The 15,243-nt window shown below is 24.4% G+C and overlaps 1 protein-coding gene across 6 annotated transcripts in view; it reads right to left on the minus strand.

The window, feature by feature from the left end:
• Positions 1-15,025, minus strand: part of LOC126903033 (protein Malvolio) — a 20,048-nt gene extending 5,023 nt beyond the window's left edge. The window contains exons 1-13 of one of the 6 annotated variants that reach the window (XM_050680940.1): positions 14,795-15,025; positions 9,397-9,446; positions 9,207-9,305; positions 9,021-9,143; positions 8,714-8,940; positions 7,649-7,787; positions 7,434-7,589; positions 7,187-7,345; positions 6,938-6,988; positions 6,117-6,275; positions 5,830-6,053; positions 1,943-2,159; positions 1,804-1,880 (exon numbers count right to left, since the gene is read on the minus strand). In XM_050680940.1, coding sequence (XP_050536897.1) covers positions 1,804-1,880; positions 1,943-2,159; positions 5,830-6,053; positions 6,117-6,275; positions 6,938-6,988; positions 7,187-7,345; positions 7,434-7,589; positions 7,649-7,787; positions 8,714-8,940; positions 9,021-9,143; positions 9,207-9,305; positions 9,397-9,417 — 1,652 coding nt within the window. In that variant the 5' untranslated portion in view covers positions 9,418-9,446; positions 14,795-15,025. Of the gene's footprint in view, positions 1-1,803; positions 1,881-1,942; positions 2,160-5,829; positions 6,054-6,116; positions 6,276-6,937; positions 6,989-7,186; positions 7,346-7,433; positions 7,590-7,648; positions 7,788-8,713; positions 8,941-9,020; positions 9,144-9,206; positions 9,306-9,396; positions 9,692-9,776; positions 9,951-14,794 lie in introns of those variants that run through there. The other 5 variants (XM_050680939.1, XM_050680941.1, XM_050680944.1 and 2 more) reach the window with 5 other exon arrangements.
• Positions 15,026-15,243: the final 218 nt, after the last annotated feature.

Here is a 15,243-nt window from a genome sequence, read left to right on the forward strand (position 1 = left end):
AAAAAAAAAAAAAAAAAAAAAAAACACATCATAGTAAAATTAATACCTTCTCCGCTTCGCATCGAAGCTAAAAATTTAATTTATATAATTTAGCAGCCAACTTTTTTAGACTTATACGTCCTAAATAATGACTATTACTAATATTTAATTCGTAAAATTATTATCATCCTTGTGATGGGAAATATCGAAAAGCAACTATCGAAATATAGGTATATAAGTATATCTACAAATGGCTGTCGTAGCTAAAAACATGCTATTTTTGTGTTACAATTTTCGATTTTATATTTTCAACTTTAAATTACTATAACTTTTTGAAAAATGTATGGATCAACACAAATTTTTGTTTCTAAATAGTACATATATATTCTTTTCGTCCGAAATGTTTTTTTTTTAAATCGGACAATTTCATTTAATACAGGGCCGATTAAATCTTGAAAAATACGTATATAAAGTAGAACTTTTTTAACTTAATTTTTGATAATGTTTCGCAAATACTACGTCCTTTAAATATGTTAAAATAAAGCTTATTTTATGTAGGTTTAAAAGTTAAAAATTAGAAGTTTAAAAAAAAAAAATTGTATCTGACGACCCATTTTCTATGTGCAAGTGGCATCAAAGTAGAACAAAAAATAAGAGTTTAATAGCAAATAAAGCAATTAATTTTGTAATAACCCACCAATTACTTAAAATTAAACACTATCTATAGATTTGCATTAAAGGGTTTTTTTATAATTTTATTAATACATTAGGTATGTTCCTCAGGAAGGGATTAAATAAAATAACTTTTGCATAAAAAGTTAATCTTTTCGAGTAGAATTTTGAAAATGTCCCTGAAATTTTGCATCCTTTAAACATTTATAAATAAAGTATAATATAATATATTATAAGTTTTTTGTCTTGTCTTCTATATATAAATGGCTCCTGAAGTTAAACAAAATATGTTATTTTTATATGAATAATTAATGTTTTTATGTTATTATAATTTTATACTTCAATTATTAATATCTATACTTGAGGTCTATACTATAGTCCTATAAAATATATATGAGTAGGAGATAAGTACTCTCATTTAACTATCTTTACAAAAAAAAAAAAGTAAATAACATTTAAGTGTTAATTATAAATATTTTCAGTAAGGTTTTTGCACCTTTTAATGTCCACCTAAGAAGTACATCAAACGAAAATATTGTTAATGGTATTAACAAATATTAAAACAAAAAAGGGTTATAATGTTTTTTATTCCTCGGAATTTAAATTTAAAGTTATTTTAGTCACTATACATTTCTCGTTACTTCTCCTTCTATATAGGTATAAAAAAGTTAACTTCTGAAATACTGGTCAAAAGTTGGTAGTGACCAGTTATTTGCTTGATTATATAAATTTCTATTTCATTAGCTTATTATACATGTATGTTGATATTTAAAAAATATAAAGTCGACACCTTTATAAGACATAAGAGATGAACATAACAAATATTTTATAACAGATAAATGAAAATACATATGTAACTAATAAAAGCCAAAATAATAATTATTTTAAGAGAAATTAAATGGCTATCATAAAAAAAAACACTCAGTAAAATAGTTTTCTATTGAAATTAAGAAATCCTAAAGAACAATTTTCAACCAAAAAATAACTTTTTCAATATTAATTAAATATTTTTATTAAATTATTATATTTAATAATAATTAAATATACACAGTAATTAATTCTATAGGAATCAAAAATTGAAAGTTTTCTCATTTTAATAAAGTGCAGTCAAACGTATTAAGTTAAATGTTAATATAAATAAAATTTTATTACCTTTGTGTAGAAATATTTAAGTCTTGATGATTCTCATAACGTTCAGTTATTTTTGTACCAATTATTTTACAAATATACTATATTAAACAAATAATTAACAATTGATACAATAAATATGTGATAATATAATAGCATTTACCTTATTTCGATGCCATACACTACAATCATTCATCATACTAATAGCCAAATGTATGGCTAGATAACAACACATAAATAAATAAATTGCACCATAGAGGTATATAGCTATTATTAACAAAATATTGGAAGATAGATTTTTCATTGTCCAGGTAATCACAAAATATATATTTATGAATATAATTGTTACACAGAGTAAAAGAGTAAGTGCTTTATTTATCCTGAAAAAATAATAGATAATTATTTTTAAAAATTGGTAGCACAGTGTGGACGAGGCATAGATGTGACAATTATAGATGATATCTGACAGTGATTAAAGTCACTATCATAAGAAACGCTTCGATGCAAATCTGTAGATAATGTTTCATTTAGAAAAATTGGTAGATTATTCCAAAATCAACATCAACTCTTATTTCTTTGATTATATCCTGAATAGTAGTTCTTTGATTTTAAAATATAATATATGAATAAATACTAATTATAGTTTTTAAATTTAGCATGAAATTGATATTTAATAATTTAATATTGTAATTTAAACGGAAAAATTATAAAAATAATAAAGAAGTTATATTTTGCTTTACTTTTACGTGTATAAAAATTTAAAGGGCTTGATACAATAATTTTCAATAAAAACTGTTACTATAAATAAATGCACTGGACTACAAGGAACTTTCATCAGAAGCAAAAATATTCTTTTCTAAATCAACTTTTCTCGTTGTTTTCAAATCTGCAATTAGACTTTTTCTATCACTTCTAATTTTTTATATTATTACTAATTACATAAAAAATAATATTTAAAAGAAAAAAATTTTTTTTTCAAATTATTACTGATTTGATTTTATTTATTTCTTTATTTCATCCTTTAAAGTGAAAGTTTATAATAAAAAAAAAAAATTTTCATTTTTAACCTATTTTTTTGGTTCTTTAAAGTTGAAAAAAATTTTTTTGACAAGTTTTGTGAAAGTTTATAGTGAAAAAAATCGTATATGTTACCATTACTTTTAGCTCAATTACAAGTTTGAAATTGACAATATTAAATAGAAAATTTTATGAGAATTAAAACAATGCTAGTTTTAAGATTGATATGCAGTCAGGAAATTTTATAATTACTATTTACAGTATATTTGTCATAAAAACTCATTATTTATTTGTATTTTTATCGTGATAGAACACTTAAATAGAAATCATAGTAATCATATCCTAGTAACTTTTGTTGTTTGAAAAGATTCTACAATTGAAATATTGAGAACTTAATTAATTTTAATGATTTACTTTAACTAAATGAACCAATCAAAACAAAGTTGTTAAAAAGATTTACTCAATTGAGCGTATTATAAAATTTTATGAATAAAAAATTTCTTCTCGCGAGTGGCGACTACAGTGATGAGATCCTTGATCTCAACTTTTGTACAAAACTTTTTTTTGTAAGTTAAATATTTTTTGAGAAAATTAAAAAAGCTCATATTTTTTAACTTTTACGAGGCTGTAAAAAAAAAAAGCTCAATTCCAATCAATGAGGACTATTAGTATATCATTATACATATCTTAATTCAACTTTTAAAAAAATAAAATTTAGTTGGGAATTTTTTCCACAATTTTTCCTTCGTTGACTGGTCTAGATGTCAATTTTAAACTTGTAATTGAGCTAAAAGTTATAGTAATATATTCAATTTTTTTTACTATAAACTTTCATAAATCTTTATCAAAAATTTTTCATCAACTTTAAAGAACCAAAAAAATAAAAAAAGGAAAATTTGGACTGATTATTTTTAACATATTAAAAAACAAATCAGTAATAATTTGTAAACAAATTTTTTTTTTTTTTTATTATTTTATATGTAATTAGTAATAGTATTAAAAATTAGAAGTTATAGAAAAAGTCTAATTGCAGATTTGAAAACAACGAGAAAAGTTGATTTAGAAAAGAATATTTTTGCTTCTGATGAAAGTTCCTTGCAGTCCAGTTCATTTATTTATAGTAACAAACAGTAAATGTTTATAATAAAAAAAAATAATTTATTTTACCATAACTTTTAGCTCAATTGGCACTATTAAATAGAAAATTTTATGAGAATTAAAAAAATTGTATCGTTAAAATTGGTATGCAGTCAGAAAGTTTTATAATAACTATTTATTGTAAATTTATCAGAAAAGCTCAAATTTTTTTAAAATATAAAGTGTAATAGATAACTTAAATTAAAGTAATAGTAATAATTTTCTAGTAAATTTTGGTGTTTGAAAAGTTCTACAATTGAAATATTCAGAACTTAATTAATTTTAATAATTTACTTTAACTAAATGAACCAATCAAAAGAAAGTTGTTAAAAAGATTTACTCAATTGAGCGTATTATATAATTTTATTATAATTGTAAAAATCCATTATTAATTCAGGAGAAACTAACAATCATTTTTTTTAGAAATGTGATTTATACTTGAATAAAAACCATAGTAATCATTAATTCTAATTAACTTTTGGTGGTAAAAAAGATTCTACAATGTAAATATTCAGAATTTAATTAATTTTAATGATTATATATCAAAGCGCCCGACGCTTTTATCACAATAATACTAGTATTTTTTGTTCATAATTATTTTAAAAATTATTTTTAACTTTTTATTTCGATGTGCTTTAAAAGCGTGTTTTTTTAGTTTTTTAAACTATATTTATTTTTAGAAATGATTTATACTTGAATAAAAACCATAATAATCATTAATTCTAATTAACTTTTGCTGGTAAAAAAGATTCTACAATGGAAATATTCAGAATTTAATTAATTTTAATCAATCAAAACAAAGTTGTTAAAAAGATTTACTCAATTGAGCGTATTATAAAATTTTAATATATTTGTAAAAAACAATTGTTAATTCAGGAGAAAAAACCATCATTTTTTTAGAATGATTTATATTGCAACATGTTACCCAAAAATTTGTAATATTATAGTCTAGTAGTAGCGCACACGAATATAGTAAAAAAATTATTAAATTACAAAGTAAAATGATTTAATTTTGTAGTTGAAACCTATCATATCAAACTTGATTCGTCAATAAATATTTTGAAAACATTAGAAATTAATGATTTTAATTGTCTTTATGGAGACGATGTAATAACTAACTGTTTAATTGNTGAATGATTTTAATCGTCTGTATGGAGAACATGGGATAAGTAACTGTTTAATTGATAAATTAGAATATTTTTTCAATTATTGAGGATAATATCTTCAACTAGATACGAATTGTAGTCATTTGACGTATCGTTGAAAAAAGTAGGTCAAGTTAGAGAAGAGAAAATAAATGATAGTCACAAAAAAATATCTGCTCAGCTTTGCATCGAAGCTAAAACTTAAAATATAGTAAAATAATTTTAATATGAATAAAAAATTTCTTCTCGCGAGTGGCGACTACAGTGATGAGATCCTTCATCTTTATTGAAGTTATTGATTCTAAATGAGATAAAAATCAAACGAGTTAAAAATTTATACTAACTTAAAAAGAATTAAGAAAAAATGCAAAAAATTCATTGCCATACGCAGGTTGGAACCTCGTACCCTAAGCGTGTAAAACATAAGTTTTACCAACTCGGCAACCGTACATTAGTGCCATCGGTTGAAAAAATTGGCTATTTAAGCTAGTTCAAATTTCAAAGTTATTTTTTTTGACTTAAAAGAAGCAAACAAATTTAAAGAAGTTTAACTCTCTATGCTATGAGAGCTGAGATTGAGTGTTCACAGACACAAAAAAAAAAATTAAAAAAAAAAAAAAAAAAAAAAAAATTATGANAAAAAAAAAAAAAAAAACACATCATAGTAAAATTAATACCTTCTTCTTCTTCTTAATTTTAGCTTCGCATCGAAGCTAAAATTGTATTATATTTTATATGAAAATTGACTTACAGTCCATTAGTAAATTCTCCCATTATACGGGGATTACTTGTAAATGCAATAACTGGTAATAAAGCAAATGGTAACTGTAAACTCATGACAGCATTAAGAAGATCATTCATGAAACTCAAATCTTCAATTTTGCAAAAAAATGCAACATAAAATGTAGGAGCAATTGCAACTATACGTGTAAATGCAACTCTCTTCCATCGACTCCATTGTAGACTTAAAAATCCCTATAATTTAAAAATGACAAATTTTTACATGTAATACACTTAATTAGTATAATTAAAACTCACTTCCATAACAAATTGACCAGCATAACAACCAGTCATTGTACTACTTTGACCAGCAGCTAAAATGCCTACTGCCCATATATACATAGCACCCAAACCAAATTGACAGCCTAGAAATATTCCTCCTTTGTAGATGTCTATTTCTACTTCCTCAGTATCATTCTAAATAAATATAAATAAGAAATCAATAATTAAAGTCAAACTGGATGTATGTATCAAATATTTATTAAAATTAATTGATAATGATAAAATTGTTGAGGAAATATAATATTGAACAAAATTTTATATGAAAATATATATAAGTTAAGTGATAAAGTAGATTGAATAGTTCTGGTATTAAAAGCATTGAATTTTGTATGTCTAATTTTTTTTTGTCGTGGGATGAAGTGCAATTACATATTAGAACCAGGGGCAGACACAAGAGTATTGGGCCCACTGTTTAAAAGAAAAAATGGTATAAATAATAATAATACACGCTATGTTTACCACTCGACCTGGAAATAACATTTTTTTGATCATTAATTCATATACTCCAGACAAATTAAATAATTCGGATTAATTAAGAGATCTCAATTTTATAAACCTCTATTTTTTTTAATTACAATATGTAATCCTCCTGGCCAATTAACATAATTTATTCTAATTGAAAAAAAAAAAATGTTAACAATCGTGACCTGTAGCATCTATGCACTTTTTGATTGTAAGCATAAAGATCACCAACCCACTGTACTATAGCATAGAGCCAGTTTGTCTCTGTTTAGAACCCTACTTTCAGGGTTAGTCTAACTTTATATTAGTTTATAATTTTAAATATACAGACATACTCTTGAAAAAACATCAGCAAAAGGATTGTTGCTATTTTCACAAATACCATACTGAAAAAAAATTTTTATAATTACTATTTTATGAATTTATAATGAAAAATATATATTGTAAATTTATATCATATCTTTTTTATCTCAAAAAAATGTTTTTGTAAAAAAAAGATAATAATAATAAACATTTCTAAAACAATTTGATGTTTTTGTTGGTTACATCAGATTTGATTTAAATATGTAATACATAAAACTTACCACATCACTATTAGTTTTGGCATTTAAACCATGAGCAAAAACAGATGTCACACAAACATTAATAATAAATGATACAAACAAAGCAACACAAGATTCAATAAAAAAATAAAAATTAGCTTCTTTTAATTTTTCTTTTTTAGTTCTATCAACATCTCTTGACTGAAATCATAACATGAAACTTGATTATTAGAAATAACATTAATAAGTTATAAATGCATCAATATTAAAAAATATGTTTAATATTTACTTTGACTAGTCCAGAGTGTAAATAAAGATTATGTGGCATAATAATAGCACCAATAATTCCTACAGCTTGAAGAAGAGATTGTTCATTACAGTCTTCACACCATGGTGTTATTAAACCTTTTGCCATTTCTTTTAACTCTGGTTTAGCAACTGTAAACTAAATCAAATAGTTTTTAACTAGAGAACAAAGTATTTTCTCAGAAATAGTTGTCTTACTTCATAACCGAACGACAATGCCATTATAGTAATAAATAGACCAAATATTAATTCTAGTTTTCGTAATCCATATTTGTCCAACATTAAAAAAGATAAAGTATCAAAAACAGTAATCAATACTCCAATCCAAAGAGGTACCCTATACAAATAATTAATAACTAATTATGATTAATATAAACTTGTTCATACTGTTAATGAACCTTTGTATAAAATTTAATTTATTAATAAACAAATAAAATGTTTTGTAAAATTTATTGATTAAGTTAAAATTATTTAATTTAAATTACACTCATCCTGTCTCCACAAATGATGCTAATGTTTTAAATGCTCAAATATTTAGTAATCTTTAAAATTATTTTTAAATATTCAGCTTTAATACTAGAAATTAAATTAGGAAAGCTAAAAAAATAAATTTTTCAGATAGGACCCATTTTTTACCAGTGCTAAATACAGTTCTACAAGTTGAATTTGATGTAATATTAAATAAATAAGTAGATTACCTTATCAAAATCTTCTTTTTTTTCGCCTTTATCCTAACTACTTGGGGTTGGCCATCGTTTCCTAAACTTCAACTTGACACAATCACCCACGTCACCTACACACATATTAGCTGTTCTCTTGTCGCATTCAATAACATCCCACCATCTATTTTTTGGTCTTTTTTACCTCTTCTTACTTTGACATTCATTTTCATAACTGTTCTTACAGCTTCCAATTTCTTTCTCGTCCTATCTATTATTCCTCATTTTATCCACAATTAAAGCTATACCAATACTCCCTCTTATATGTTCGTTCCTTGTCCTATCTTCTTTAGTCACTCCTCACTCATCCATCTAAGCAGCACTATCTTCCTTACTACACTCATTCTCTACTCAATTATCTTGTCAACCGCCCAAGACTCAGAACCATAAATCATAGCAGGTTTTTTTTTTTTGATTACCTTATCAAATATTTATAAATTATTTTTGTAGAAATATAGTTCTATTGTTAAAATAAATTATATTTCAACCAGAAAAATACATTATAATACTAAGTTTAATTTTTAAGATATATGATGAAACTTACATTTTATTACTTAGTAAATATATTGCAATTGCTGTACCAATTACTTCTTGCATATCAGAACCAATAATTGCTATTTCCATCATGAGCCATACAAACAATCTCGGTAAGCGTCTGTATTGACGGTAACACATGTCAGCTAAATGATAACCAGTTACAACTCCCAGACGAGCAGCCAATCTTTGCATAAGAAGACCTAATATTGTTGCACTCATAAGAACCCATAATAGCTTAAAAATAAAATATATATATATATATATTATATATTTAAATATAGTATAAATAAACATTTAAATTTTTTGGTGACTACCTTATATTTAGCAGTTTTTCCTGACTGTAAATCTGATTCTATATTTCCTGGATCCAGATAAGCTATGCTCATTAAGAACCCTGGACCCGTAAATGCCCATAATTTACGAAAACTAAAGCCAGTCTAGAATTTAGGTATTTATTTGAAATCTACTTTAAAATGCAAAATTTAAGAAGTTAAATTTACCGTGTGTGTTTCAGGAATATGAATCTTTTCTACATATTCTGACTTTTGAGATAAACTGGTAGTCTCAGTAGGTTTACTTTCTAATCCTTCACTTGTTGGCTAAATAAAAATTTACAAACAAAATTAATTCGTTTGATCAACTATTGAAACCACAATTTAAAACATAAATAAAGGGATTTATGGCGCTCACCACTAAACAATAACCAGCCATAACAATTTAAAATATATTTCTTGTATTATCTGAATAAAAATAGGTTAAAATTAAAGTAAATGAATTTTGACACTAATAAAGAATGAACTTTTATGCAAAATATTATTTATAATGATGGCCCTGACCAGGGTAAATGAAACGATTGAATAACAAGTATTATTTTTTCGTTTACTTAGATTTGACAAAATCACGTACTACTACTAATACTGTGATGATAACACACACACACACATCGTAAAATAAGACACAATAATATGTGGTAATGGTGCCAACGGTGGCCTTATGGGCAATCAATGAATATTAATGAATCTTTTAGATAAGATAACTTCAATAATTAATGTTTTTTAACTTATACTTACTATCATGTATATTAATAATAGTACTAGTTATATATAATGGTAAATGTTTGATAAGTAGGATTAAATTACAGTACATAAAAAATCTATGACGCGTATTCGACACCCCCACGCTTGACAAAAAATTAAAGTAATGTACAATAAAAATTAATACAGTTAAAATCACTATTTGCAAAATAATATCAGTATATAGTACTTATTTGATAATATGCACTTAGTTTATGCGCGCGCACTTTAGTTAAGACTACCACGTGTATTAAGTAAGTCATTGCGGGCCACGTGTCACTCTAAAAAGTCAAAAATCGTTAGGACTTGTAAATTATTGTTATAAATTACTAGATTGATCTTATTGAAGGTTTGACATGAATAAGTTAAAAATTTATATACATTTAAATGTTTTGCGAGGAGGTAACTTAGTTTTTCTATCAATATAATTTTAATTTATTTTAGTTCAATAAAATAAATTTTTTTTTTAATTTCGTGAAGTTATCTAAAAATTATTAAATAATACTGCAAACATTCCGTTATTTAAAAAAAAATATTTTCTCAATTTAATTGTTGAAAAATTGTCAAAATGGGCAATCCATTGAATTATAACTAGCATTATAATTGCTAGTTATCTAAATTTTGTAAAACATATAAGACTTTCAATTTATCATATTGGTTAACTTTTTTTGGCTATTTATTAATCATTTATTCATGTTCAAGTACTTCTACTGAAAGGTTTCTTTACTCTGTTATATGAAAACATGTATGTAAAATTGATTGTACAAAATACTAGTAAAGGAAAAAAAATATATAACTAGAAATTTTTTTATTCTGTTTCACCCTTACTATAAATGCACTTAAATTAGCAACAAAATAGTCATCGAATATTAAAAAAAATTGAATTATAGGAGGTCTAAATTTTCAATTTTTCAAAAGTATAATCCCTTACCATTAAAAAAACCGGTTTACCTTTATTATTTATAGTTGAAGATTATAATTATACATTTTTTATCGATCAGGAGCATAATGAATTAATCTTTTTTACAGAGCAACCAAGTACATTTGATTGAATGACAATATTTTAAACATTACATTGGATGACTGGGGTAGTTTTAGGATAGAACTATTTTAAAAATTTTTGTAGATCAGGGTAAAAAAAATGTAATGCAATCATCATTTTTTTCACAAAAGTAAGATTCTATTTTAACACAAAAATACGATATCGCTTTAAAAGACGTAAGCCTTATAGCCTCTTTAAGGACGACTTTACTTTAAGAAGGGCAACCTCCTTGTTTTTTAGATCCACAATTGTTTTAGATTTTCTATTTTTGAAAATTTCAATAGTAATTTCAAACTGATTGTGGTCTAAAAATGAAAAACTAAAAGTTTGGTTCAGGTTTAGTTTGACCTGGAAAATCAGGTTTTGTAAAATAACTAATTTATATTATCTACACTAAATTTATCACCCTAGTAAAATCAATAATTTTTTTTGTTTAAAATCCTTAAGCACTTCAAGCAACAAGACAATCCATGAAAGCTTTAACACATTCACTATAATTTTTTATCAATATACGTTCAAAAATGATTTTGTTAAATAAACAGTAATTTTTTTATAATTAAATCTCTCTTGTTGATTTAACAAAATATTTGTAATATATTTGGAAATATTTTTATTTTTTTCTATAACAAATAACAGATTAACTAAAAATTATTATTTCATTTAACAAAAAGTTTGTTGGACGTATATTGGAAATTACATTTTTTGATTTTACCAGAGGATGTGTTTAGCGTTGATAATGGTAATATTGTTTTCGAAATACGTATCCGTGATTTTTTAAAATTTTGCTGAATTAAATATTTTTTTTTTTATTTTAAAATAATATTTTTAATATAATTTTAATTTTAAATTTTTAGTTTTTTTTTAATAAAATAGTTAATGACAGTGCTTCCATTGTTGCACTAGAATAATAACAAAATATTTATGTGCATTTTGCATCTTGAAATGGTATACAATTTTATAACCAATATTATTTAACCGTAAAAATAAAGTACTTCATAGTTAAAACATAAGAATGACATTAAATTTTCAAAAACATGATACAGTGTGACAATTAATTTGTTTATTTTAGTAGAGTTTTATACTATGATCTAGTTACACAAAAAAAAAAAAAAAAAAAAAACATGAGAAAATCATTTATATGAATTGCTGTATCATAAATAATATTTTAATTAACTAATAAAATAATTTGAGAATTTCTATTACCTTTATAATTTAGAAGAAAAGGACAAAAACAAAAGTGTTAGATGAATACTTATTTGTACTTTCATTTAACAATGAAATTACAAATCAAAATAAAATACGACTGTTGTTCTAATATGAGTGTATGTTTTACAATTTTTTATCACAGCATGAACTCTTTGGAATATTATAAGAAATGCACTTATGAATAAACACATAACCGCTAAGTATTAAAAACATGTATATGTGTATATATACGTTTTTAAGAAAAAAAAATCGTAATTGAAGAACAGAGTGCAAGCATAAGTCCACTTTTAAATACTTTCAAGAGAATCAATTAACTGAAAAAATGTTCATTAATGGCAATGTTAAAACAGTTTTTTTATATGAAATTATATATGTAAACAATCTGAAAAATAAAACCTTTTTAAATACCCAATCATAAATTAACAAAATGCATATAGTGGCAATAGTACTGAACAAATACTGGCGTATGTCTGTGGTGTTAACGCTTTTCTGTACTGATCGTTCAGTACTGGCGAGTTTATATAATCAGTACTACGCCAGTACGCTGCCAGTACTGACCTCCAATATTGAATTAGTACTTAGACAAGACAGTACTACATTTATACGGGTTAGCCAATGGTGAGTTGCCAGTACTGGTGCAAACTTCGCCTGTTATCAATACTGATACTTAACGAAAAATTTCCGATTGGGTACGCATAAAAATGTATGCGTACTAAGCATTTATATATTTTTTCATATTCAGAGTGGAACAGATGTAACTGACAACTTTCATAACTTTTGATACAATTAACATATGTTAATTACAGCACAATGTTGCGCTGTAATTATTTCTTAAACAATTTATACATTCATTGACTATGTTAGATTCATATATTTTTTTAAATAATTAGAGTGAAATGTTAATTGTATCAAAAGTTGTGTGAGTGGTCAGTTAGATGTGTTCTATCCAGTCAGTATGTTTTTAGCGTGGATAATGATAACATTGTTCCCGTATTTTTTTGTGTTTTTGAGTAAAATATTTTTTAGTTTTGAACTAATATTCTTAAAATGATTTTAATTTGAAGTAATGTTTAATAAGCTCATTAATAATGTACCAGTAAGATCTCGATATGAGAATTATATTTTCCTACTGATTTCTTACTGGTATCAGAAATACTAAGGCTGGCTTCAATATACATTATTTAATTTGCGCCTTAAATGCTGAGTATTATCTGTCAAGATAATTTAATAGAATTAAGAATTTTTAGAAATTTAGCATTTAGTTTTTCTTAAGATATATTGTCCTAAACACCTTCTGTTTTGTTAAACATTTTTAAAATAATGGTCATGGAAAGTATAACCGTTATATTCTCGGTTTGGCCCTCCACCTAAGATTAACAGTGACTGTGTAGCTTAATACCTAAGTAATACGGGCTACTGGATTACTATGGTACATTACTCCTCAAAATTTATATTTTAAATAGTTGTTGATATTTATATTGTTTCAAGTTCAGTTCATAGAAATAACTAATTGTCAATAGTACTAATATTAGCGAACGATTCTGAACACAATTTTTTGTAAATAATGGTCCATTAAAATTAATTATATATATTTGTATTAACAAAGTGAGCTTGTGACCTAATTGCTAATTAAATCTACCTTAATTTACTAATATTCTTATGTTTTCAAGATCATTATATTTTTCAGTAAGATGTAATACCAATAATATTATTACTATAATACTTATTAATGGATAATTTAGGTAATTAGCGTTAGTTAAGTTCAAAGTTCAAGTTCATCAAAATGTATTATTATATAAGTATCATAATATTAGAAAAGAAATTTACTTATTTTTCTAGTGTTGATTAAGTATTAAAATTTTGTAAATCTTTTAATCGGTTTTTGTAGTCAATTTTTTCAATAAAAAAAAAAAATTAGACAAATAAATAAATTGAAATAAATAAGTATTACAAATTCATTTAAAGTTGTATTTAATTTACTATTCACTTTTTCTGTTCATTTTTATAATAGTTTCAAAATTCTAACGTATTTGATTATATTTAATCAATTAAATATTTAATTGATTTATTTTTATTCTTTTTTTAAATTAAAATAATTAACGTTAATAATGTTACAAGTATGATTAGGTTTTTATAATTCAATAATTAATAGAAATATGCGTGTTGGCAATTTTTGATTAAAAGTAACCTTTGCTATAAATATACAGAACAAAACATGATATTTTTACTTATGTAACAAAATTAATATTATTTCTAACATAGATTAAAAATAGTTAATATCTTAACCTTATAATAATATCATGACATAGAAAAATTAAATGAGAATTTATAGTTTGAAAATCCCAAATTAGATAGCCAAGTAAAGTTCTTTTTTGCGGTTAATAATTATACAAATTCGGAGCAGGTTGTAATTTTAAAATTCAAGCTAAAAGAAAAAGTTTTTAATGTACTTGAAAAAAAAAGTTTTGGGCAGAATTTGATAGTCAATCAGAATATTTAATCAAATTAATTTTTTCATCAATGTTTCTATTGTTAACAAGAGTAAAGTTAATTTGAATAAAAAATACCTAAACAATGTAACTCATACTTGAATGATTTTTTTCTGGCAAATTTATTTACTAATAATTACAACGTTTAAGTTTTAAATGTCTTATATATGTGATAAATTGTTCAAATTTTCGCCGTATATGTCTGATTCTGAAGCTGGCGGACCAGGCATCTATAATTTGCCGTCATATATTTAAGTACAAATTATTGAGGCACTTACTTTTTGTGTATCCATGTCGCGAATATGATCAGTCTTATTATATTAAATAAGTAACGTAGTTTTAATGTTAAAAACATATGTACGCTTAGTTTTCATCGCACATGACACACGACCGATTGAAGCCTACCAAATCAAAACGCGAACCATAATTATTAGAATAACGAACGTAGTAGACAATATACAAGGACGGTATGATATGATAGTATAGTAGTGAGTCAATGCAGCGTTAATGATATAATTGTAAAGGAGTGAGGTACGTATATACGCACTCGTGCGAGCCGCATACATAATGTTCTATGTATTGTTCTAGTAATTATTGATACGAACTGGCGGGCACGATAACAACGCAGGTAACGCGATGTTTGACGTGATGCGTTTAAAAAGTATATAATCATAAATAATAAACAAATTTTTGATATTATCACAGGTGTTAAGAAAATACTACTGTT

The sequence above is a fragment of the Daktulosphaira vitifoliae genome, unplaced genomic scaffold (assembly GCF_025091365.1).
Source record: "Daktulosphaira vitifoliae isolate Bord-2020 unplaced genomic scaffold, ASM2509136v1 Scaffold_3, whole genome shotgun sequence".
Taxonomy (NCBI): Eukaryota; Metazoa; Arthropoda; class Insecta; order Hemiptera; family Phylloxeridae; genus Daktulosphaira; species Daktulosphaira vitifoliae.